Genomic DNA, 26,251 nt, shown 5'->3' on the forward strand with positions numbered 1-26,251 from the left:
ATTTAGTAAACGTGAGCTCTAAAATGCATATCTTACGAGCTAAGTGGACTTATTCACCTTCGCTACTGTGAAACACATCTCTTCTGCTTATGAGGCGCTCCTAGCTCTTTAGGCATGCACCTGAAAGACTTGTTGGCGAAATCAACTCATCGTTTGAGTAAACGACGTGTCACAACGCAGCCATGATGAAAAATGAAACTGTTCATAGACCGGTGCCTGCGGAATCTGATATGGAAGAACTTGTCATCGTTGCTTAACAGGCTTATTACTTATGACCTCTATCTTAATGCAGGGTGTATACATGGACAAGGAAAAAAAAATCCCGGGTTTTTCCCGGCTTTCCGGGTTGAAAATACACTTTTCCGTGTGAAGTGACGGTATACTTTTTCTCGGCACTGTATAACTTCTAAATCCTTTGAACGTTTATGGTTTTATACACCGCCGTAGAATTTCCCGGCACTTCAGAAAGCAAAACCAGGGAAAGAAAAACACGTTTTGGAAATATTTTTCATGTGCAGCAACATGTACGCTGCATGCTTTCGTGTTACGAAGGTATAAATTCGAATTCCACCAAACACCGCATGTTACTTTCCGAAGCAAAGAAATCGAGATTACGATGCGCGTTTCTAAGCAAGTCCTAGCTCACGTCACGTGATCTCGCCAGCTGATAACAGCTTAGGTCACGTGATGTAGTCAGCCAATAGCAAGATCTATCTTCAGTAGCGCGAACACTCGAATAAGAAAAGTTAATGGTTTAAATTAATATACACAGTGTTGCTACATGAAAAACAAAGCTTTCACAAATAATATTGGTCTCAAAGATTAATAAGCTGCAAGAGAAGCTAAGCTTCCACATATAATGTTGATCTTTTTTTTGCGCGTGTTACACTTTAAGATACATCACACAAATGTGCCAGAATTTTTTTTAATAACGACGTAAATGTCTGATCCTCTGGGCTCGAAATTCGTCTAGATGGTCGTCCTCAAAGAGCTGGTTTTTAAACCAGAGTCAAACGCTCTGTGATTTAAGAAATTCATCGTACATTCTTACACATAATTTATCTTGCGTAAAAGGAAATTTACTTTTTAAGTAACACTTCGCAACATTTTCCCGTGACTTGCTTGAAATTGGTTCGTTTCAGCAGTTACCAGAGAGCGCCAGATAACAGGCGTCACTGCGCTTGCGCAGCTACGATGACGCAGGAAGCCCGCATGTTCGTACGTGTAAAACATTGCATTATGTCATAAAAGAAACAAGACATTAGAGGATACTTCAAGAGCATCGGAATTTCGTGAACCATACTAAAATGCAAAATAATTCGTATGTCCAGAGTCGGATGTAAATTTTCCTGAGTGCACCAATACTACCGCTGCGGTCGCAGGTTCGAATCCTGCCTCGAGCATGGATGTGTGTGATGTCCTTAGGTTGGTTAGGTTTAGGTAGTTCTAAGTTCTAGGGGACTGATGACATCAGAAGTTAAGTCCCATAGCGCTCAGAGCCATTTGAACCATTTTGTACCAGTACTGTATTATCTCATGTTTGGGTCTATTTTGGCATAATGCCAGACGAGCTGTAAGAAGGAAAACGTGCACATGAAATGCAACGAACAGTTGAAACTAGTCAACAGTGTGAAATTAAACGTATTCGTTTCAAATGAATTGATTCCCTCAGTGCAAAAGATTAATAAAAGCCAAATCTCTTTAGCAAACCGACAGAAATAACTTCACTGTTCTGCAAGGCGTGTAATGCTTGACTGTCAGAAAGGTGGAAATAAAACCTGAAACTAATAACATATGCGAACGTATTTTAATTCATTTTGATAGCTCCCAGTCACAGAAATCCGTTTTGTTTTCATTTAAGGTGAGAGCAATAACTGAAGAGGAAAGAGCAAAATTGCTAATCGAACACAGGTCACGTGGAGACTAACCACCTCCCTACTACACCTCAGACTGCTCTGTGGATCAGCCCCGGAATTCCGATATTTCCAAACTGGGGCAATACTAGACCTTGGCGCCCAGCCGCACATCTATAGCCAAAAGCGGGAGAAGGTACTACTAATACGCGACTCAACTGCGCATGCAAAAGAGGCCGCCCGCAACTGCTCAGACGAATCTAACGTAAACAGTTGTCGCGTCACGCTCATCGGGGGCAATTTGTTGTTAGGAAGCACTGCATAGCCTTCCTAAAGCCTTTGACACTTTGCTGTTGGCAGACACTTGTATGAGCACTGTGTTTTGAAGCGGGATACAGTAGTATCCTTTGTTAGATTATTGGTTCTCACCAGTCAAAATCACAAAAATTTAACTGAATACTAAAACAATGAAAAATTCCCAGATTTTCTCCTGGATGAAAAAAATTTCCGGATTTTTCCCGGATCTTCCGGTTGTCCTGGGACGTATACACCCTGTAATGGTTCGGAAAGTTCATATTTTTACAAATTACCTTTGCCACGGATTTACATGGCTTGACTGCACTTAGTGACAAAACATAGGCCATTTATTTAAAATTACTTTCGCTGAAATACACAGCTATGCAAGTTTCTTTATTGTAACCTGCTGCCAGGATTCGCATCAAATGGTAATTTGAACAGGTATTGGTGCGGTTGTACTAGCCAAGTGAGTGCTTCATGCAAAGACTGGTTTTAGATATAATATTACAAATAAAACAAGAGTCTTAAGTCATTATTGACTAACAGAACCTGGGTCAAGGCTGAGTTGCCTGCTTAGAAAAGGGTTTTCTTCTCCCGCTCACTATTTTCTCGCGAGTTGTGTAGGGAGTGCATCTTATCGCAGGGTAAAGTACTGCCTAAGCTACGAGGAACAATGACTATCTTGCAACGAACTTGCCTCAGATCACACAAGTAGTCTCATCGCCAATTTCAGGTTAATAGGAAGACATCGTCAGATCATATGTTCGAAAAGAAAGAAAAAGGGGTTAGTAAAATACTAGGAAACGAAATTAGAAATCTAAGTGTCCTTTATACACAACTGTACGCATTTTAGTGCATTACGTAGTAGCTCGTCGGCTGAACATGCCGGGAGAGTTGCTCACGATTCCAAAATACCTATGCTCTAATTATCCCAACTGAAGGCTACAGTTAACTACGTTGTAGTGCGAAGTTGGTAAGTCGTAAGTCGCAGATATAAGATTGAAAGTATTCACAGCATAAACCAGATTGTGACAGGAAGCCTTGAAAGTGGAAATAAGTAAAAAAAAAATAAGTAGGTACCGTTATTGAAAATATGGCATACCCTAGAATGAGAAACATGGCGCCAGCATGACAGGGTTGAGAAAAAAAAGGGGATTTTTGAAAGGCACCCATCCTAGACGGTAAAACTGATATTTTATGAGTTTTATAGGAATTTTCTGGATTGACGATTGAATAATTCAATTAAATTCTTTTTATTAATTTATTCAGAATATTAACCCAGTTTTACAACTACATTATTAGTTCCTCTTTTGTGCCCTACCGTGGTACGGTGTCATGGCCTAGAGTATAATCACTGTCGTACTTGGTGCAAAGATAACAGATGTACTATTCTCTCTCTCTCTCTCTCTCTCTCTCTCTCTCTCTCTCTCTCTCTCTCTCTCTCTCTCTGTGTGTGTGTGTGTGTGTGTGTGTGTGTGTGTGTGTGTGTGTGTGTGTGTGTGTGTGTGTGTGTGTGTGTGTGTGTGAAATCCTTTGCTTTTAGTGCTACGGGGAAGAAAAACAATGTCTACACGCTTCCGTGGCTAACGGCCGCAAAATGCGCAATTCAGATTACAGATTTTCTTTCACAGCACCACGTTGCAGACGAGCACCGCAGCATTAAATTACTTCAGTTCAGCTAACGCGCAGTTCTGAGAGAAAGCAGTGTCTCAAGTACGTGCATAACAGTAATATAATCTTAGTTGGGCTGATTACCACATGTGCTTACGCAGCATGCAAATAATTTCAATTACAACCGTGCTTGAGCCATGTTAAGAAAGCTTATTAATAATAATAATGACATTTGTGTCTGAGTTTTTCCAAGCCCTGAGGTTATTTTGAAAGAGCTAGCTGATTATTTGTGGACTTAAAGAATACGATTAAATCGGAAGCTCAGATAACTATAGTTTGTCTCAAGAAAAATACCTCAGCATGAGCGGCCCGAACCTACCTGCTACTAAATAGGTCTCAACCAATTAACGAAGCATTAATAACCCATTGAAACGTTCAAGTCTGGAACCGCGTGACCGCTACGGTCGCAGGTTCGAATCCTGCCTCGGGCATGGATGTGTGTGATGTCCTTAAGTTAGTTGGTTAGTTAGGTTTCAGTAGTTCTAAGTGATTGATGATCACAGTCACAGCAGTTAAGTCCCATAGTGCTCAGAGCCATTTGAAGTCGTTTTTTTTTTTTTTTTTTTTTTTTTGAAGGAACGAAAAATTAATGAAGTTCTATAAATTGGTGCATGCTTCCGACAAGTAGTAAGCTCTAGTTTACCATCATTAAGATTCTACGGCAAGGTAATTTTTTTTTCTGTGACAGTAAATGTTATTTAGCTGTGTTTCTTATATTGCAAGAAAGGTTAAAACATAATATGATTAAAATGAATTCATGTGGAAGTGAATAGTTGACTTCACTAAATATGGTGCCTCTTTAATTTGTGTAAAACTAACATTTTGTATTGTTAATTAAATGTTATAATTATAGTTTGTTTTATCATGTTTTGGCGGACTTTTTAACCGCATGGTTTTTTGGGGTCGGGCTAAATTACAACCCTCTCGGAGATACAATCCGCGACTGACAAACTTGTTGCTGGCTGTCGCAAGTGCACACTGCACACCCAGAATAAAGAAACTGTTCAGTCAAGCTATTATTAGACAAGTGCGAGTCGGCAGAGAAAGATGACACAGGAAAGAAAAAGACAAAAGTAGAAGAGACATAACAATACATCAGACAATGGTTCGAGAAAAGATTTTATTGCAAAATTCACTTCCTTCATTTAACAAATGGATTGGGCAGTGTCGTATTTATACGTAAAATTACTACACTGGAGCCTAGGAATCAACAACACGAAGAAGCCCATACCACAATAATTTAAAATAAAAAATCTGTTTCTTTTAATATTATGATGCGGGTTCAACATGGCTCTGAGCACTATGAGACTTAACTTCTGAGGTCATCAGTCTCCTAGAACTACTTAAACCTAGCTAACCTGAGGACATCACACACATCCATGCTCGAGGCAGGATTCAAACCTGCGACAGTAGTGGTCACGCGGTTCCAGACTGTGGCGCCTAGAACTGCTCGTGTGATTGGGGATCTCGTAATCGTAAATGGTTTGAACGTAATTATCATGTATGTGCTTATTCGGTCGAAGTTGTCAATGGATAACCGATACGAATTTAGTTAGCATTAATTTCTCACCTTTGCAGTCCCTCGTGTAAATTTCCCAGTGACATCTGGTCAGGTGTGCGGCGTCTCAATTAACAAGATCATTAATGTTTTCGAAATACCGCTGACGGAATTTTGGGGGTTTGAAGTGAGCTCGATTTCCTGGAAATCCGGCTTCTTTTCAGCGTGATCAACGAACGAATTCAAAAATGCTGTCATAATCTTCTCATTAAGAGGTGTAATCTTACGTTGAAAGAGTACCACCATAAAAAAATGTGTGTGTCTTGAGGCACCATAACTGATGGTGCGAAAATAATATCCTAACTTCATTCCTACATTGTTTGAAAATGGGAGCAATTAGCGATTTCCAATGAACTCTGCACATAGTTTCAAACCTTTGGGGACTCTTTTTCCTAGCTGACTCTCCCCCTCCCCAACACATACAAAGTGATAATAGGAAACAAGCTTATATCTTATATATTACTTATTCCCTGTTCTTGCAGTGAAACTTCAGCATTAGACGTCACGTTTTAATTTATTACTTCTTTACTGGCGACTATTTACAAAACAATTTGCAGACAGTATAAACATATACCACTGAATATATTGCAAAACTGTATCACTATAAGATACATAGTTCAGAAGATTCGATATAGTCGACATTTAGATGTGTAAAAACCTAGACTTTGCTTAAAATGGAGTGCAAATTGCCCAGACTACAGTCGTCATCGTGAAACGATGTGCACACAGGACAAGGCGGACTGCAATGATTATTGGCGCGCACGTAGATGGGACCACGGATACGAAATGATTACAGTTTCTAGTATCAAGAACCAACATTTATTGCGCTACAATGCCATAAAACATTTGTGTTACTATCGCGTCGCGTCCCAATGGTTGTCAATACAAGCGTCCAAATGTTGCAGAATGGAGTTTTACAGGCCTCGGATTTTTTCCTGTGATACTCCTTCCCACGTCGCTTGCACGTGAGCGCGCCATTCCCGCATATTGGTGGGCGGAGAGGAGTCCTTATGGCACGCATCATGCCTCCCCCGCCCCCAAAGGAAAGAAGGAAGATTGAGTTTAACGTCCCGCCGACATCGAGGTCATTAGAGACGCGGCACAAGCTCGGATTGTGTCAAGGATAGGAAAGAAAATCGGCTGTGCCCTTTCAGAGGAACCATCCCGGCATTTGCCTGCAGCGATTTAGGGAAATCACAGAACACCTGAATCTGGATGGTTGGATGTGGGTTTGAACCGTCGTCCTCCCGAATGCGAGTCCAGTGTGCTTGCGCCACCTCGCTCGGTGATGCCCGCTCGCCCCCCCCCCCCCCCCCCCCTCCAAAAAAAAGGTCACAAACACGAGCGATCGGGCGATGCAGCTGTCCATGGCAGAATATCCAACATTGCAAGGAAAATTCGGGAGGTGGCACTTACAGAGCCACTGTTATTGAACTGTATGAAATAAAATCGCCATAATGTGAGCGGTTTGCGTTAAGACGTTCAAACTGCACAGCTGGTCGTGGAGCATGATGGGAATTAGTATACGTTTGCGTGGTTTCGTCAATAAGCAAAATTGACGCACTTGGGGGACTGAAAATTCGCATTGCGCGATCGAGAAGTCGCTTCCCTCTCAACGGGTGACTTGTGGCGTGCAGTGTCCAGCAACGGAATAATTGGTACGATATTCCTTGATGGCACTTTGACTACCGAATGGTAGGTGAAGGTTTTGGAAGATGATTTCATCCCCATAACCCAAAGTGACCCTGATTTCGACAATATGTGGTTAATGTAAGACGGAGCTCGATCCCGTCGAACCAGGAGAGTATTTGACGTCCTGGATGAACACTTTAGGGACCGCATTCTGGTTCTGGGGTACCCAGAGGCCACTGGCATGGGCCTCGATTGACCGCCATATTCTCCTCTTCTGAACACATGCGACTCCTTTTCGTGGGGCTATATTCAAGACAAGATGTACAGCAATAGCCCCAAAACCATTGCGGAGCTGCAAACAGCCTTTCAGGAGGTCATCGACAGCACCGATGTTCCGACACATCAGTGGGTCATGCAGAATTTCTCTATTCGTCTGCGCCACATCATTGCCAGTGATGGCAAGCATATCGAACATGCCATAACCTAAATCGGAATATCTGTAGTGACGTTTACATGTTAAGTAAGGGCATGCACGCCATAGTTCAATAATTGTCACCCTGTATATGAGGACAAGCATTATCCTGCTGAAATACGGCATGAGCTTTTGCATTAATGAACGGCAGAACCAGCAGTTGCAGGACCTTCTCCTTGCTCCGTGCAACTTTAATGAAACCTGTTAGAATTACTAAAGACGAATGGGTACTACACGATATCGCTTCCAACACCATCATGCCAGGCTGGCGGGATGTGTGAAGGGAGACCACAAAACATTCCTCGGCCCGCTCTCCACTGCGGCTTCAGACACGGACCCCGTGGTAGTCACCTCCATGTCGTCACTGGCAATCGTCACTACAGGTGATCCACCACTAGTGTATAGGGTCGTCGTCGACACCAGGCGAGTCGAACGCGACACTGCGTGGGTGCGAGTAGCAGGCGTTGTAATGGTCAAAGTGCGGCGCAGCCGTGTGTCACGCAACCGCCTGCCGATGATACTTGCGTTTACGGAATGTTGCCCACAAGGCAGGACAGCCTGCTGAAGGCCCCCGAAAAAGGCGAACAATCCGTTGGTCTTCACTCCTTTGGGCGCGTATCTGACATCCAGATCCTCCATGTCGTGCATATGTGCCTTCCTGTATTTATTGTCGCTGCCAACGGATAACGGTGATGTCAGTACGAGCATCGTGGCGCGCAATACGATAGGACCGAAGAAACTCCCGCAGCCCCACGATGCGGCCCCTCATTAACTCGTATAACTGGGCACCCTGCTTTCGAACATGTCACCTGAGCGTAGCGAATGCGCATATGATGCACTCACTAGTGAGGTTACCCATTATCGTGCTAGCCAACATGACAGACACTCTCATATCAAATGACAGGCACTAAGTCACGGCCCTACCCACGCCCACCCAGTGCGTAGCTGACCTTGCTAAACTAATTACTGGCGTACCTGACAGTCTGCAGCATACCCAGCTGGTCTACCGTGGATTGATTAGATCCTTGCCGGCCGGTGTGGCCGTGCGGTTTTAGGCGCTTCAGCCTGCAACCGCGCGACGGCTACGGTCGTAGGTTTAAATCCTGCCTCGGGCAAGGATGTGTGTGATGTCCTCAGGTTATTTAGGTTTAAGTAGTTCTAAGTTCTAGGGGACTGATGACCTCAGATGTTGAGTCCCATAGTGCTCAGAGCCATTTGATTAGATCCTTCAGGGTGGTGGTACTCTTCATGACTGTCGTGTACACTAATGTGACGTTATTTACGGGATAGCGATACGTATCTATACATAAGGCGGTAACATCGCGTACGCAAGGTATAAAAGGGCAGTGCACTGGTGGAACTGTTACTGGTACTCAGGTGATTCATGTGAAAAGGTTTCCGGCGTTATTTTGGGAGCAAGGCGAGAATAACTGACTTTGAACACGAAATGGTTGTTGGAGCTAGACTCATCGAACATTACATTTCGGAAATAGTTACGGAATTCAATATTCCGAGATCCAAAGTGTCTAGAGTGTGCCAAGAACACTAAATTTCAGGCGTTGCCTCTCACCATGGATAGGGCACTGGCCGACGGCCTCCACTTAACGACCGAGAGCAGCGGCGTTTGCGTAGTTACCCAGTGCTAACACACAGCACGGCGTAAAATACCGCACAAACCAATGTGACCATTAGGGCAGTGCGGCAAAATTTGGCACAAACGGGCTTTGTCAGCAGATGTCAGACTCGACTCCCTTTGCTGACAGCACATCACCTGCCACCCCTCTCCTGGGCTCGTGACCATATCGGTTGGACCCAAGACGGCTGGACAACCATACCCTGATCAGATGAGTTCCAATTTCTGTTGGCAAGAGCCGATAGTAAGGTTCAAGTGTGGCGCAGACCCTACGGAGCCTTGGAACCAGGGTGTGTTTACATAGAATCGACTGGTTCCTCTGGGTCCAACTGAAACGATCGTAGACAGGAAGTAATTATGTTCGGCTACTTTGAAACCAATTCCAGCCATTCACTGATTTCAAACAACGATGATTTTTTGGATGACAATGCACCATTTCTCTGCGCCACAATTGTTCTTTATTTCTTTTAACGAACATTCTTGACAATTCGAGGGAATGACTGGGCCACCCAGATGAACCCTTCGAACATTTATGGGACACCGACAACACTTTCGCAGTTGTGGACGGCTATAGAGGGTGCATTTCTCAGTATTTCTGCAGGAGGCTTCCAACGACTTTCTGACTCCATGCCACGTCTACTTGTTGCACTATGCGAGGGAAAAGGAGGTCCGACGCGTTATTATGAGCTATCAAATGAACTGTCACCTCAGTGTGTTTCCATCCAACAACCTTTAAGCATAGTTTCAAACCTTTATTAAACTTTTTCTCGCTTACATACTTAACATCAAACAGACCCATAAAATCGTTACTTGCTGTCGCCATATTCTGGAGTCCCTCAAGCTTGCGACAACCAGTCTTACATAAATTTATCAGTTAACGAGATATTGCGGGAAACGTGCAAGGTGTCTTCAGATCCAAAGCGCGTGTTGATAGCTTGTTCACAAGGCACTATGGGACGTAACATCTGAGGTCATCAGTCCCCTACAACTTAGAACTACTTAAACCTAACTAACCTAAGGACATCACATACATCCATGCTCGAGGCAGCATTCGAACCTGCGACCGTAGCGGTCGCGCGGTTCCAGACCGAAGCGCCTAGAAACGCTCTGTCAAAAAAAATCAAAAGTGTGTGAAATCTTATGGGACTTAAGTGCTAAGGTCATCAGTATCCAAACTTACACACTATTTAACCTAAAGTATCCGAAAGACAAACACACATACCGAGGGAGGCCTCGAACCACCGCCGCGACCAGCCGCACAGTCCATGAGTGCAGCGCCTCTGACCGCTCGGCTAATCCCGCGCGACAAACGCTCGGCCACACTGGCCGGCTGTTGATAGCTTACTACATTGTAACGTCCTCGCGTAAATTGCAAGTCAAGTAAACAAACTTATACAAAAAATACCAATGTCAAAAATAATGTTTTGTATTTACAATTACAAGAACAAGAGCAGCACCAAAGTAAGGCTACCACGGCAAAAAGATGTGTTTCTACATATTTCCGTGTAATCTGTCATTATAAATCACCTTAAAAGCATAAAAGAACAAAATAACAGACATAAAAACAAAGACTTTAAATGTCATCAGTTCGTAAATTGTATAGTAACATCGTACATAATTAAATAATAAACCATAAACGGTGAGTTATATGCTATTAATTCAGAGTTCACTAAAACAAATTTTTGTGGGTTAACTATGACAATTTTTTCCTTTTAGAGCCCGCAGCACAGGTTCGGCCTAGGTGTCTATACATCCCTAATAGGGCCCTGGTTGTAAGTATTTTTAGAATTGGTAATAATTTCAACCTGTTTAGATAACATTCTCTAGGGACACATCAATTCACACCAAGATAATCATCTTGTGAATTTTGCAGTTCTTATCCCAGTGCTTGCAAATATAATTGGAGAGAGATTCCGCCTTATTAAAGCCACTTTTGCTGTTTCCTTTTGCGTAATGCGGAACTCCTCTTCAATGATATCAAAATGTTTATCTAAGAGTCCCCTTTGTATTATTCAAGAGTGTACAGCTCTGTAAAGAAGTGTGATCAGTAATTTAGTTTCCCAGTATTTTACCATCCCCTTTTTCCCTTCTTTTTGAACAGGTAATCTGACGGTGTCTTGCTAAAGCCGGAGCCACTCCGGATGCGCCGCGCCGCACACAAACGGGCGACACGGAGCAGCGAGACCGGCCGTTGTGGCCGAGCGGTTCCAGGCGCTTCAGTCTGGAACCGCGCGACCGCTACGGTCGCACGTTCGAACCCTGCCTCGAACCTGGATGTGTGTGATGTCCTTACGTTAGTTCGGTTTAAGTAGTTCTAAGTTCTAGGGAACTGACTACCTCAGATGTTAAGTCCCATAGTGCTCAGAGCCATTTTTTTTTAAACGGGTCAGCGAAGAACGGAGCTGTCTCTTCGTTGGTGCGCGCGTCAGTAAAAATGCACGACTACACAATGAAAAACTAGAAGTGTTGTGTTCATACTTGTTTATCATCTGACGGTGCAAAAACACAGAAAACGTCGCCTGTGGAAGACACCAGTGCTGAAAAGCCGAAAGATATATGTTGGAAAATATATTAAGCAATTTACATATCGTTATTGATCAGTAGGATATCAATAGTCAAATTGACGTGGCTATCCTCAATGAAAGCGAGGACATGCTGAAACGAATGAACAGTCAATTAACCACAGAATATGGATTAAGAATAAATCGAAGTAAGGCGAAAGTAACCAGGAGGAGACAGAAATGTGATTAGCGAGAAACTTAACCGTCAGAACTGGGACCACGAAATAGACAAGGTGAAGAACTTCTGCTGTATTGGAAGAACTGCAACGCATGACGGACGAACCAAGGGGGTCATTAAAGACCAGACCGTCACAGGTAAAGATGACTGTTTCTGACCAAATGAAGCCCACTAACATCAAATCTCAGCCTTAATTTGAGGGACAAATTTCTGAGGATGAACGTTTGAAGTATGACATTTTGTTGTTGTTGTGGTCTTCAGTCCTGAGACTGGTATGATGCAGCTCTCCAAGCTACCCTATCCTGTGCAAGCTGCTTCATCTCCCAGTACTTACTGCAACCCACATCCTTCTGAATCTGCTTAGTGTATTCATCTCTTGGTCTCCCTCTACGATTTTTACCCTCCACGCTGCCCTCCAATACAAATTGGTGATCCCTTGATGCCTCACAACATGTCCTACCAACCGATCCCTTCTTCTAGTCAAGTTGTGCCACAAGCTCCTCTTCTCCCCAACTCTCTTCAATACCTCCTCATTACATATGTGATCTACCCATCTAATCTTCAGCATTCTTATGTAGCACCACATTTTGAAAGCTTCTACTCTCTTCTTCTCTAAACTATTTATCGTCCATGTTTCACTTCCATACATGGCTACACTCCATACAAAGACTTTCAGGAACGACTTCTTGATTCTTAAATCTATACTCGATGTTAACAAATTTCTCTTCTTAAGAACGCTTTCTTTGCCATTGCCAGTCTACATTTTATATCCTCTCTACTTCGACCATAATAAGTTATTTTGTTCCCCAAATAGCAAAACTCCTTTACTATTTTAAGTGTCTCATTTCCTAATCTAACTCCGTCAGCATCAGCCGACTTAATTTGACTACATTCCATTATCCTCTTTTTGCTTTTGTTGATGTTCATTTAATACCCACCTTTCAAGACACTGTCCACTGCGTGCAACTGCTCTTCCAAGTCCTTTGCTGTCTCTGACAGAATTACAATGTCATCGGCGACCTCAAAGTTTTTATTTCTTCTCCATGGATTTTAATACCTACATCGAATTTTTGTTTTGTTTCCTTTATTGCTTGCTCAATATACAGATTGAATAACATCGGGGATAGGCTACAACCCTGTCTCACTCCCTTCCCAACCACTGCTTCTCTTTCATGTCCCTCGCCTCTTATAACTGCCATCTGGTTTCTGTACAAATTGTAAATCGCCGTTCCAATATTTCAACGGAATCCAAACTGATCTTCCCCGAGGTCGGCTTCTACCAGACTTTCCACTCGTCTGTAAAGAATTCGCATTAGTATTTTGCAGCTGTGACTTATTAAACTGATAGTTTGGTAATTTTCACATCTGTCAACACCTGCTTTCTTTGGGATTGGAGTTATTATATTCTTCTTGAAGTCTGAGGATATTTCGCTTGTCTCCTACATCTTGCTCGCCAGATGGTAGAGTTTTGTCAGGACTGGCTATCCCAAGGCCATCAGTAGTTCTAATGGAATGTTGTCCACTCCCGGGACCTTGTTTCGACTCAGGTCTTTCAGTGCCCTGTCAAACTCTTCACCGAGTCTCATATCTCCCATTTCATCTTCGTCTACACCCTCTTCCATTTCCATAATATTGTCCTCAAGAACATCGCCCTTGTATAGACCCTCTATATAGTCCTTCCACCTTTCTGCTTTCCCTTCTTTGCTTAGAACTGGGTTTCCATCTGAGCTCTTGATATTCATACAAGTGGCTCTCTTTTCTCCAAAGGTCTCTTTAATATTCCAGTACACAGTATCTATCTTACCCCTAGTGAGATAAGCCTCTACATCTTTACATTTGTCCTCTAGCCATCCCTGCTTAGCCATTTTGCACTTCCTGTCGATCTCATTTTTGAGACGCCTACTCCTGCATTACCCCTATTCGATTTTGTGTTTATAACCCTGTATTCACCTGACCGAAAGTCTTGTTCCTCCTGCCACCGAACTTCACTAATCCCCACTATATCTAACTTTAACCTATCCAGTTCCCTTTTTAAATTTTCTAATCTACCTGCCCGGTTAAGGGATCTGACATTCTACGCTCCGATCTGTAGAACGCCAGTTTTCTTTTTCCTGATAACGACGTCCTCTTGAGTAGTCCCCGCCCGGAGATCCGAATGGGGGACTATTTTAGCTCCGGAATATTTTACCCAAGAGGACGCCATCATCATTTATCAGTACAGTAAAGCTGCATGCCCTCGGGAAAAAATTACGGCCTTAGTTTCCCCTTGCTTTCAGCCGTTCGCAGTTTTACAAAAATTAATCATTGACTGTGGGAAACGAGGAAAGAATCGATACGTTTAAGGTGTGGCGCTACAGAAGGGTATTCAAAATTAGGTGGCTTGATATCATATGAAGAGGTTCTCTGCAGAATCAGTGAGGCGAGAAACATGTAGAAAACACTGACATGAAGAAGGGACGGGAGGATAGCCGTGTGATCAGATATCAGGGTTAACTTAAATGGTACTAGAGGGACCTGTAGAAGGCAGGAATCTCTTCTAGGGGCGACAACGACTGGAATACATAATGGAGGACGTCTGGCATATGTGCTACTCTTTCAAGGTGAGGCCACAACGTTGGGATCACAGATTTACTTCTAACTTTGTACACCTTTAGTAGGCCATTAAAACGAGATAATAAACAAGTAGGAGGGTGCGTTACTCTAGCGATTCCGAGAAAATCTCAAGAGAAATTTTACGTATCTGTTATATAACGAATGTATCTGTGAGTAGGTGGCAAATGCTTGAGTTCATGGTGATCAAGTGGTTAACGTTTGAGCTTCGAACGACGAAACTGTATGTAGATTTTAATGTATTTTTTCCATCAGTGGTGATATTATTTAATTTGTATGGCATTTTAGAGGTAAAATAAAAAATACATCTATTTGCGTATAGTGAAATTTCATGTTATTTGACTACATACCATTTTTGATTAAATTTAATTATTGGAACAAACCTATTAATAACTATCGACATCTACATGAATAAATGCATAGTTTTCCTGAAAATGTATACCTGTCGTGATTTGCGAAATCCCTTAGACATGTGAACTGGTAAGGTACCCGGATCTATTTTGCACCTCGACGCTTCGAGTCGCAGACACAGAGGCAGGCCCCATTTGGCATCTAACTCGCGTAGCGGTGAGGCGTTGCTAATGTATCAAGAACGAATAGTGGACGTGCAGTTTCTTTGTTATCACAGAATTTACACTTTTATTACAAAAATGAAGGTTTCAACGGGATTTGAACCATCGATTCATACTTTTCTTTCTACGAAGCTCGAGCGCTAACCACTTTTTTATATTCTTAATCTCATTTTGTTCGTTTTAGCTCGTTGCATATGCTCGGAGCGGACGCGCAAGACACACGTTTCAGTTCGTCGTTGATCCATTAACTCAATTTTTTTATTACAGAATGTTTTCATACCCAGCAGTATTCGGCAGTTCGTTACCCTGCCGACTTCGCTACTACGACTCGCCACGTGATCACAATGAACTCAATCTCCGGCCCCTACGTACAGATACATCTATTACACAACAGACACGTAAAACTTCTCTTGCGATTTTCTAGGGAAGTACCTGCGTAGTGCACCTTACTACTTGCACATTATATTGTTTTAATGGGTTACAAAAGGTGACAAAGATTGTAGTAAAACCGTGATCCCAACGTCGTGGCCTGCCCTTTGGGGAATCAAGACACTGGCGCAGGAGAGGATTTCGTGTAGCGCCGCATAAAACCAGTCAGAAGTAGGCTGACAATAGTAATGCAGAGTCTGAATATTTTTATCACACATCGTTGAATGATTGAACCAGTAACAAAGAATTGAGACACTATTATAGATATGCAGCACATATTAAAGAGAGAATGGTAATAACACTATTTTTTATGTAGGTTCCGCTTCTTGCTGGGAGCGATCTGGTATTTGATAAATAAAAATATCTGGCAGCCAAGATGACGTGTTGTAATATTTTTATTTGTAAATATAACATGCGATCTTAGCCGCCTAATATTCTTCTTTACTGTTTTTTCTTTTTAATTTTGTTATCAGTTCAACGAATCTCTTCACAAATCCAAGTAAAGGCTCTCAACGAGTATTCCTGAAGGGTGCTGGGCTCTTAATGACGCACTGAAAAATAATGTAATCTTTATTTTAAATTTCTTTTACTATCAATAAAACTTTTTGCTGTTGTTGTAGTCTTCAGTTCAAAGACTGGTTTGATGCAGCTCTCCATGCTACCCTATCATGTGCGAGCCCTTTTCATCTGCGACTAAGTACTGCAACTTACATCCTTTTGAATCTGCTTAGAGTGTTCATCTCTTGGTCTCCCTCTACGATTTTTACCCTCACGCTTCCCTCCAGTACTAAACTGGTGATCCCTTGATGTCTCAGAATGTGTCCTAACAACCGAACCCTTCTTCTAGTCAGACTGTATCACAAATTTTTCTCCTCAATTCTATTCAGTACCTTCTTATTAGTTACATCATCTACCCATCTAATCTTCAGCATTCTTCTGTAGCACCCCATTTCACAAGCTTCTATGCTCTTTTTGTCTAAACCGTTTATCGTTCATGTTTCACTTCCATACAAATACTTTCTGAAAAGACTTTCTGACACTTCAATCTACACTCAACGTTACGAAATTTCTCTTCTCCAGAAATGCTTTCCTTGCTATCGCCAGTCTACATTTTATATCCTCACTACTTCGACCATCACCAGTTATTTTGCTGCCCTAGCAGCAAAACTCGTCTACTACAAGTGCCTCGTTTCCTAATCTAATCCCTTAAGCATAATCTGATTTAATTCTACTGCATTCCATTATCCTTGTTTTGCTTTCAAAAACTATCCTTTCTATCCAACTGTGCCCGGGTTCGATTCCAGGCTGGGTCAGAGATCAGTGACTGGGTGTTGTGTCATCACCATCATCCCCCCCCCCCCCCCCCCCCAGCGATGCTCAAGTCGCTCAAGGCGTCAACTCAAAAGACTTGCATCAGGTGACCAGTCTACCCGAAAGGTGGCACTAGCCACACGACCATTTCATTTCATCCAATTGATCTTCCAAGAACTTTGCTCTGTCTGACAATTACAACGTCATCAGCAAACCTCCAGGTTTTTATTTCTTCTCTTTGGATTTTAATTCCTAACATTTTTTTTCTTTTGTTTCCTTTACTGTTTGTTCAATATACAGAAAACATTGGGGATGGACTACAAGCCTGTCTCACTCCCTTCCCAACCAGTTTCCCTTTCGTGCCTTTAGAGTCTTTATAACTGCCATCTGGTTTCTGTACAAATTACAAATATCTTTTCGCTCCCTGTATTTTACCCCTGCTACCTTCAGAATTTAAAAGAGTATTCCAGTCAACATTTTCCAAAGTTTTCTTTAAGTCTACAAATGCTATAAATATATGTTTGTCTTTCCTTAACCTCTCTTCTAAGATAATTCGTGAAGTCAGTAATGCTTGCATGTTTCTATATTTCTATGGAATCCACACTGATCTTCCCCAAGGTCGGCTTATACCAGTATTTCCATTCGTCTGTCTAGAATTCGTGTTAGTATTTTGCAGCTGTGACTTATCAACCTGGTAGTTCGGTAATTCTCACACCTGTCAGCAACTGCTTTCTTTGGAGTTAGAATTATTATATTCTTCTTGAAGTCTGGGAGTATTTCGTCTGTCTCATAAATATTGAGTCAGCAGATAGAAGAGTTTTGTCATGGTTGGCTCTCCCAAGGCTATCAACAGTTCTAGCAGAATTTTATCTATTCCCGGGCCCTTGTTTCGACACAGGTCCTTCAGAGCTCTGTCCAATTCTTCACGCAGTATCGTATCGTATCTCCCATCTCATCTTCAGCTACGTCTTCTTCCATTTCCATAACACTGCCCTCAAGCACACAGTCTTTGTGTAGACCCCCTATATACTCCTTCCACCTTTCTACTTTCCCGTCTTTGCTTAGGATTGGTTTTCCCTCTGAGCTCTTGATATTCATAGAAGTGGTTCTGTTTACTCCAAATGTCTCGTTAATTTTCCTGTAAGGGGCATCTATTTTGCCCCTTAGCGATATATGCTTCTACATCCTCGCATTTGTTCTCTAGCCATTCCTGCTTAGCCATACTTTCCAGGTAAAGTTACTAACAAATTCTTCCAAAGAGTCACAATACTGAGGGGGAAGCACATGATGTCTTCCTTGATGGGAAGACTGATTGTTCAGAATTTTATCGAGAAAGGTTGCACTCAAAAGTGTGATCATGTTTTGTGTGTGTGTGTGTGTGTGTGTGTGTGTGTGTGTGTGTGTGTGTGGTGTGTGTGTGATAATCACAGTTTTTCGAATTCCACAATTCAGACAGTTCTCGGTACAGGTCTAGTAAGTTTACGTTTTCTGATAATTCCACTCTAAGCTCACTTTGAAATAAAATATAAATTAAATTACATATTTCGTGTCAGTACACTAACGTATCATTTTGATTCGGTAGAGAGAGAAACACGCCCAAATAGAGCGCGCACGAAGAAGAACCATTTCCTCAGATGTACGAACACTGCGGGGAAATTGTTCCTTGTTGCTTAGCAACGCGCGTCCAACCTCTTGGTTTTGCGCCGCGCAACGCAGCGAGCCAATTGTGGCCGCTGGTTAGTCTCAGCTGGAGCGCTACAGCAGACGTGCGCGTATTAATGACCTCTGCTACGGAAGCAGATAATTTTATGAAATTTCTCAGTTTTCTTCTATCAGTGTGCAGTGTGTAAGCGACGCTTATGAAGGCATAGTTCCAGGCACTACCCATTCTCGAATGCATCTATAGCCACAGACGTGGATACATCGTTCTTGCCTCGTCAAACGATCGCGTTCCATGCGTATTTGTACATACCACAGTCGTCAGTGTTTATCATCCTGTAATGCATAGTTATAAACACACTTGTTCATGGAACTGACATGTATGGCAGTGAGAAGGAAAATTTTCAGTCAGTCCAATTTTTTCGCTCACAGTCGTACACATTTATCAGTTCCATGAACAAGTGTATTACAATGATCAACACTGACGACAATGCTAAGCACAAATAAACTTGGCACGTGATTTTTTGACGAATTGAGGACGATGTAGTCATATCTGTTGGTATAGATACATTTCAGGACGAGGTGTGCCAGAAACTAGTATAACAGAATAGAGTAATCTGAAATACAGAGTGGTGGAATGATGTCCTCCTCCGGATGTATCGAGGCTGTGGTCCCCAGACAGAAGAAAATGACTGAAGACTCATAACAATGTTCGATACATGACTCTCAGCCTACTACCTCACAGGAAGACTGCCAGCTTATCTTCGTAGGAGTAATTTGTCTATTAATAAATTCTAAAATTTATTAAGTATGTTCCGTTTTCTTCTTTTTTTCTCATACCTAATTCGAACATTCAAGTCACCTGGGTCAGCACAGTGCTTTGATTCCCCCCCCCCCTACTGCTGGTTACTTGCGTTTTCACTCCTCTGTCGAGAACCATTATCGTAAACATATTCCTCTGCTGGATTTGTTAATGGGTCAATTTTTTTTATTTATATAAAGAAACTGTTTATAGACGTAGTAGAACTTGGTTTTGTATTTTACTAAACTACAGTAAGATTAGTTTCGAGTCAAACTACATCTAACAATGAAATTTTTCAGCATGGGTAGAAAACAAAACTTAAGCACACTATTATCAGTTATCAACACACTTCCTGTACGAGATTGGTGTAGCACAAGTTGTTTCTCACAGTCTAGATTTCGAGTTTTGGGACTTAACTGCTGTCAGCCTCGTGCGGTAGCTTTCCTCTTTTGCCCATGTCGTTCTAACACCACCAGTCGGAGTACGAAACATTTTTACAAATGGCTGCCGTTATTTGCACCTATTTCCCCTCTAAGAACGGATTTTCGGTAATATTCATCCTCTCCCCAAGTTTGTCTCGCAACTGTAATTTCCAGCCATCCCAACTTTTATTGTGTTCTGTCGACGTTTGAGAACTGTACGAAGAACAAATCTAGCAGGTAGGTAAAGTCCATCCTGTGGAACATTGAGTGTTCCTTGTGCACCCAACGAGTCAGTACTGCAATGTGTTGATCCTTGTGTACAAAAATTAAAGAAAGAAACATACTGTATCTGCGACGCACGTAGCACGCCGTATCATATAGCATATGGTATTTTGTGTTAATTTGTGTAATTTATTAAGCGAGTGTAGTGTTCGGTAGTGATGAAAGATCTGCGGTATTTCTACATCAAAGAAAAGACCCAAATACGTGGGTTAACTAAAAACTAAGACACCTCAGCACAGGTTTCAACAATACGGTAATGCAATGCATGGGAGGAGAGCCCACCATATCGTTCATGGAAGAGAGAGCCTCCATAATTGCTGTAAGGCAAAATGCAAACACTGTTATGATTCTATAGTAGCTACTGTAACCGTATTAAAAAAACACATACAATCAAGAAAATGAGTGGTACCACAGCAAAGATCAGCTTAACTTTTGCAAAGTTTTAGTCTAAGGGCACAGCAACGCTGGAGCTTTGCTTAAAATTGCGTTGCTGGAGCGGAGCTTAAAATTGCCACATTCCTAGCTGACAGCTATGTTAATAATTGAGTTTTCTGATTCTAAGATAGCACAAAATGTTCTTGTGAAAAGGAACAAAAGCACGTGTGTTATAAGATATGCTGCAGTACCTTCTCATAAAATGATTTTATTTTCCAAAAAAATCAAATTCTCCATTGTGGCAGATGAAAGTACCGATACTGCATGGTCATTGCGCTGTTGTCTGCTGTTACAACAGAACTTCAAGCCAAATATTGAGCAGATTCTTCAGTTTAACCGAAATAATGATATGCCCGTAATTGGCGTAACTGCGGCTACCCGTATGAAGAACTCACTCTACCGTTAATACACCATAACATTCCATTAAAAAAAACGTCGTTGGTTTTGACTCCGATGGTGCAAATGCTGTGGTAGGGAAGCAAAATTTGGTACCCTGTCACCTAGAGAGAGTTTCTCCCTAGAATCATATTATCAAAATGCATTTCTCATTCATTTCACTTGTGTGAAAATGACGGTTGCAAAGCACTTCCTTGTCGATGAGAGGAACTTGCAAGAGATGTGCATAATTACTTAAAAGTAAGTTGCAAACGGCAATGTCAGCTAGCTCAGTTTTAAAATATATGTACTTCAAAGCACATAAATTACTACATCCAGCACAGACTCGTTGGCTTTCATTCCTTTCAATTGTTGAACGAATATTGGAGCAGTGGAATGAATTATTTTCTTTTTTATTAATGAGTGGCCAGTAAGAGGTTAATTCGTCCAAAGACATTCTAAACTGAAGTTGTTGATGGTATAGAGCAACCAGCCACAAAGTGTTTTCTATTTTTTATATAATTCATAATCGGACTGTTTTTTCCTTATGCCTTGACATGCACGAACCGTCATCGTTTGCGAATTGTACTGTAGTCTCTTCTGAAACCATTTTAGTTTTTACGGCTCGAATAAAATAACTGTCAGACTGCAGTGACCAGTGCAGAGAGAAGCGGAGTGTTAGCGGCGTGCTGTCACCCGAGATCCCAAGCTCTGCCTAACTTAAAAAAAAAAAAACAATAGCAGTAAATGGGCTTTGGGAGCAGACTTTGCCTAAGTTAGTCCATAATAAATATCGACGGAACTGCACATCACGAACGATTGCATAACAATGCACTGCTCACTTCACTTTCGCAGATTTGGATAAGAACTGTCTAAATTACTACTAGATTTCCAAAAATCTGATGCATTTCGGAACAAATGAAAACAAATATATCTTAATATCATTTGGAACGAGTGGTACGTACTATACATACATTAATACTACCAACAGATCGTATGTATAATACAGATATGTATATTGGGTTTCATAATCCACAAGTCGGAAAAGCGAGGAGCTTAATCATTAAACTTCTTATCAGTCACAGCTATTCTGCAAAACAGAATAACGGAGCTTCATAACGAGGTGTTGTTCGCTATCAGGGTCGAAAGAGAAACTGAACGCTATTAATGTTCAGGAAGTGCGCCAAATAATCTAGTTATGAAGCTTGGTTATTTTGATGTGCACAATAATTGTGAGTGTAATAAGGAAGTTATTCCATCGTTCGATCAGGTGTTACATGTGAAAGGTTTATTGTTCAAATCTGTCAGGTAAATAAGAATTCATAACACGGCACTCTCATGTTTCCTACGACATACTGCATTTCTGCTATTGGTTGTCGCCTAAAAATATTATTTGATCATAACATTCTTTTTTATTTTTCTTGTTCGGTCCAAAGACGCAAAAATAATGTATGACAAAGAATATTCGCCAACAAATTCTGTAATAATTTTCGTCTCTGTACGGTAATACCAATTGCATTTTGTTATTTACGCTTGCTGTACGAGACGTGCATCGCTCATACACGAATTCATTGTAGCACTTACCAGCAGTTATTTTATTGTACCGGTACATTAACACTTCTGCACTTTAACAAATAATTATGCTTCTACTGGTAGAATATCTACGCGAAGACATGATACGACAAGCAAAATAAAGTGGTAAACATAACTTGTCAACACCTACTACACAGTTTTTCAACACTGTAATACTCACCTTCCTATGGTATTCAGGAACCGGTACAACCTCACGCGTTCAATGTAAAACGAAAATAAGGCGCTTTTTGCTTGTTGTGACGATAATATGGAGCAGATACCCACTACGCTAGTCAAAAGTTCCGAGTCAACAAGCCTACAACTTACTTTTTTTAAAAAAAATATATAGGAAGTCATTACTTTTACAGGAAAAAATAATCTCGACACTGTAAATGCTATCCTCAAGTTATATGCTTTCATACTTCCAAATAAATTAGTGTATATTGAAAATATTAAGGCATATTATATACCCATAAGTATACCTAAAATACTTGCAATTTAACATTATTCGAAAATGCATTCTATTTAACCACAGTAAATTATTGCCTTACTTTTCTTGATGTTCCTGTTAAGTATGTTTGTAATGTTGGCAGCAGTCGAGGACGGTCGAAATAACTCCCCGAAATAACATCACAGTCCGCTCACGGAAGACTCGCACCTTCAATTTGCTCTTCCGTCATTGGCTAGAATAGTCTCTAATCTCTTTGCTTACTTGTCCTTCACAACTAGTGGCCATCTTGTTTTAGTAAGACCGACCATAAATATTATGGTCGAAGAGTAAGACGCCGACGCAGGGTGTCAACTTTAGTGGACCCTCATCCGGCCCATAAATTCCATATTATGTGTACCACTGTGAAAGTGTGAAGCATACGGTAAAGAGTGCTTCTCATTCAACTTTTGCTCCATATTTTGCCGTATTTGTTCAATAATTTGGGTAAAATTTTACTTACTACTCTGGCGGCGTAGTGTTGTGATGTTGGCAACGACCCTGTCAGGAAATAATGTTGTTCCTTGCCTGTCTTTGACGGTTTGTACTTTGTTGTATGACTGTATGTTATCCTGTCGGCTGAGTACATTAATCATCATCGTAAAGCGAAAATTTCATAACAAAATATTTCCATTAATATAAACGTCACATAATTCCCAGAATGAAACCGCCGTTGCCGTAAGTAGAATTTAACAATAATATACTGCAGGTAATATGTAAATGTTTAAAAGATTGTAAGTATTTGAAGGGAACTCTAAAAACGCAGTGTGGAACGAGTTTATTAACCTATAAATTTTGATACTCATGAAGTAGTGTTACACGCCTTGTTTACCCGAGTTTTAATTGGAATTGTACACACCCATTGAGAGCACTTCGCATGTAGAAATTAACGGTATGGAATAATTGAGAGGTTTCGTAACATCACTAATTCATTTTTGGCCCCACGTATAGAAGAAATATCTGCGGGCTGTGATTTGTCGTAAGTAACAGTACAGGCTAAAATAGTTTCTGCAGTTACTCTAGCTGTAGAAACTGGTGTACCTTCGGATGAAGGATAACATTTCTCTCACATTTATTTTGAAATTGTCGTTTTTATGGCTGTCTTATTCCTTTAAAATTGTTGATGAGTAACATTACATCGAATAACATGATGTATAGCCTACAAATATCTGAGAGTAAGTTCCTTCTAAGTGTCAAGAAAGTTTAAGCTTCGCAACTCCTGACATTCCATTACATTATTTGCGTTGAAGATTGTGTGTACTTATTAAATGCTTAATGTACTGTAATAAACAATTTGCCTCATTTTCAGGAAGCCAGAATTTTTCTGAAGATAATGTATTATTGAGATAAACGAGGAACTAGTACTTTTTTGTGATCCTTTCCCTTTCTGGGTTCATTTCGTAAATTCAATGGGTCACAGCTCAGAATCAGGCGAAACATCCGCCACAGAGACAGGAGACAATGTGGATTACACTGATGCTAAAGGGTATGACACCAGCGCATTTGTGACGGTAGTAGTATCAGACTCTGAAGATGACTCAAGTCCTACAAAAAAACAGCACATTTGCCACTATCCTGGGTGCAACAAAGAATTCAGTAGGCCATGGCGTCTGGCTGCCCACCTGTCTACGCATACTGGGGAGGTAGGTACAAAATTATTTTGCTGCAAATACAATTTCATGTAGACTATGCAGTTTGAGTTGTTATTGTATTTAGCAAATAATGATTTACAAATGTTCTGTGTGTCCTTAGTTAAATTGTGCAACCTGAAGGTCTATTGAGCGTAGGCTTCCTGAGAAACAAAGTAAACACCAATACAGGACATAAGCCTGAAATAATTACTATCCTTTGGGGAAAAAGTTAATTCCTTGTGTGCAGAGAAAAGTAATGAGAGCTTGGTTGTGGCCACTTGTTAGTGTAAAAAACACTATTCTGTTCATTGAAGAATTCAGGATTACTGCACTAAATATACCAGATAGTGTTGAATAATTTGCTGCTGTTGGTTTTCATTCTGGGCACAATAAAAGTATACCATTGCATGACTTACTAGTTACGGTTACCTGATATTTTATCGAATGCCAAAACTATTACTTGAACTTCCTATTTCAATCATGCCCGGAATTCATAGTGCTTCGTGGAGTACATATGTAGATATACTGTTACTACATATAATTTCTTAACTAGTGGTTTTCTGTGTGTCCTTTTAAGCTGTGTGACAAGTTTTGATTAGCCCTTCATTAGTTTTTCTTGAATGCTACTGAATAAGCAACTGGAAGTACCCAGAGTGTGCCATTAGTCACATTTAGTGACAAGACTTCATCAAATATATTTGTGAATATGCATGAAAACTTTGTGACTGGACAAAACTCATACATTGTCAGAGGATAAAGAGGAATATTCCATGGTAGATGTCAACTTTGACCAGTAATGTTGGAAACGTGCAACAAATGTCATAAACAGTGTGATGACTGTAATGTGATATCTGTGGTATCAGTCTTGTCACAACAATCAGGTTTTTTATTTCCATATTCATTTGCTTCATCAGCTATTACCAAACTGAAAATATACACCAAAAAGTGACATCGCAGCAGCCCTTAGCATTACATCACTGGTCAAAGCCAATGGCTAGTATCGAATATGGTCCTCTAGGCCTATGTTGGCCACCTGGCATTTGTAGTAATTGCAATTAACATGGTGCAGAAAGTAAATGATTCCATTCTAGCCCCCCCCCCCCCCCCAGCTGCAACCCTCAACTCCAGATTTGCAGAATTTGGGTGAGAGGCATGAAAATTTCAATTTTGCAGACTTTATAATCAAAATTTTACCTTTATTTAAAAGAGCAGACATGTACATGTATCTTCTTCGTTTCTGAGCAGAGTGACTGAATTTGTAAACATACTGGAAACACAGGTAAAAAAATTGGCACCCACCACGAATGTAGAAGGTACTTTGTGGTTACCCTTTTGTGGCACAAATAGTGGCATTTTTGCTCATTGCATTGAGATATTCTGTTAAGTTGGCTATTTAAAATGATATTAATGGTGAAATTATTTCACAGCTTCCATACAAATGCAGTTTTGATGGTTGTGACAAAGCATACACTACTAACAGCCATCTCAGGAGGCACATAGCGAACACCCATCAGCGCAAAGAACTAGAAATTTTGTTCAGGTAATTGGAGTTTCAGGATATATTCCTGCTGTTGTAATATTGCTGTATAACAAAAGTCACTGTGGTGTTGCAGATGCCCATTCCCAGGATGTGAGGCTAAGATGAAAAGCCAATGGAACATAAACAAGCATTTCAAGTCAAAACATGAACCAAAAGCTTTTAAATGCACTGTGTGTGTGGAGAGTTTCCGGAAGCACAGTCAGCTTAAAGCACATATGTATGAGCACACTGGTGTGCCACCTATTCAGTTAGTACCAATTTTCTAACCA

General features: G+C 41.1%; 2 protein-coding genes across 7 annotated transcripts in view; one reads left to right on the forward strand and one right to left on the reverse strand.

The window, feature by feature from the left end:
* LOC126356283 (mitochondrial amidoxime reducing component 2) overlaps positions 1 to 22,965 on the reverse strand; it is a 111,914-nt gene extending 88,949 nt beyond the window's left edge. The window contains exon 1 of one of the 4 annotated variants that reach the window (XM_050007158.1): positions 22,876 to 22,965. Coding sequence is in view for 1 of the 4 variants with exons in the window: in XM_050007155.1 (XP_049863112.1) it covers positions 22,506 to 22,681 (176 nt within the window). In the remaining 3 variants the exon portion in view is untranslated. Of the gene's footprint in view, positions 1 to 22,505; positions 22,727 to 22,875 lie in introns of those variants that run through there. The other 3 variants (XM_050007157.1, XM_050007155.1, XM_050007156.1) reach the window with 3 other exon arrangements.
* Positions 22,966 to 23,107: 142 nt separating this feature from the next.
* The window catches only part of LOC126356284 (transcription factor IIIA-like), a 99,277-nt gene continuing 96,133 nt past the window's right edge, over positions 23,108 to 26,251 (forward strand). Inside the window, exons 1-4 of one of the 3 annotated variants that reach the window (XM_050007160.1) lie at positions 23,108 to 23,196; positions 24,121 to 24,454; positions 25,870 to 25,982; positions 26,056 to 26,229. In XM_050007160.1, coding sequence (XP_049863117.1) covers positions 24,221 to 24,454; positions 25,870 to 25,982; positions 26,056 to 26,229 — 521 coding nt within the window. In that variant the 5' untranslated portion in view covers positions 23,108 to 23,196; positions 24,121 to 24,220. Of the gene's footprint in view, positions 23,197 to 23,296; positions 23,490 to 24,120; positions 24,455 to 25,869; positions 25,983 to 26,055; positions 26,230 to 26,251 lie in introns of those variants that run through there. The other 2 variants (XR_007565624.1, XM_050007159.1) reach the window with 2 other exon arrangements.

This window comes from Schistocerca gregaria, chromosome 3, assembly GCF_023897955.1.
Source record: "Schistocerca gregaria isolate iqSchGreg1 chromosome 3, iqSchGreg1.2, whole genome shotgun sequence".
Classification (NCBI taxonomy): domain Eukaryota; kingdom Metazoa; phylum Arthropoda; class Insecta; order Orthoptera; family Acrididae; genus Schistocerca; species Schistocerca gregaria.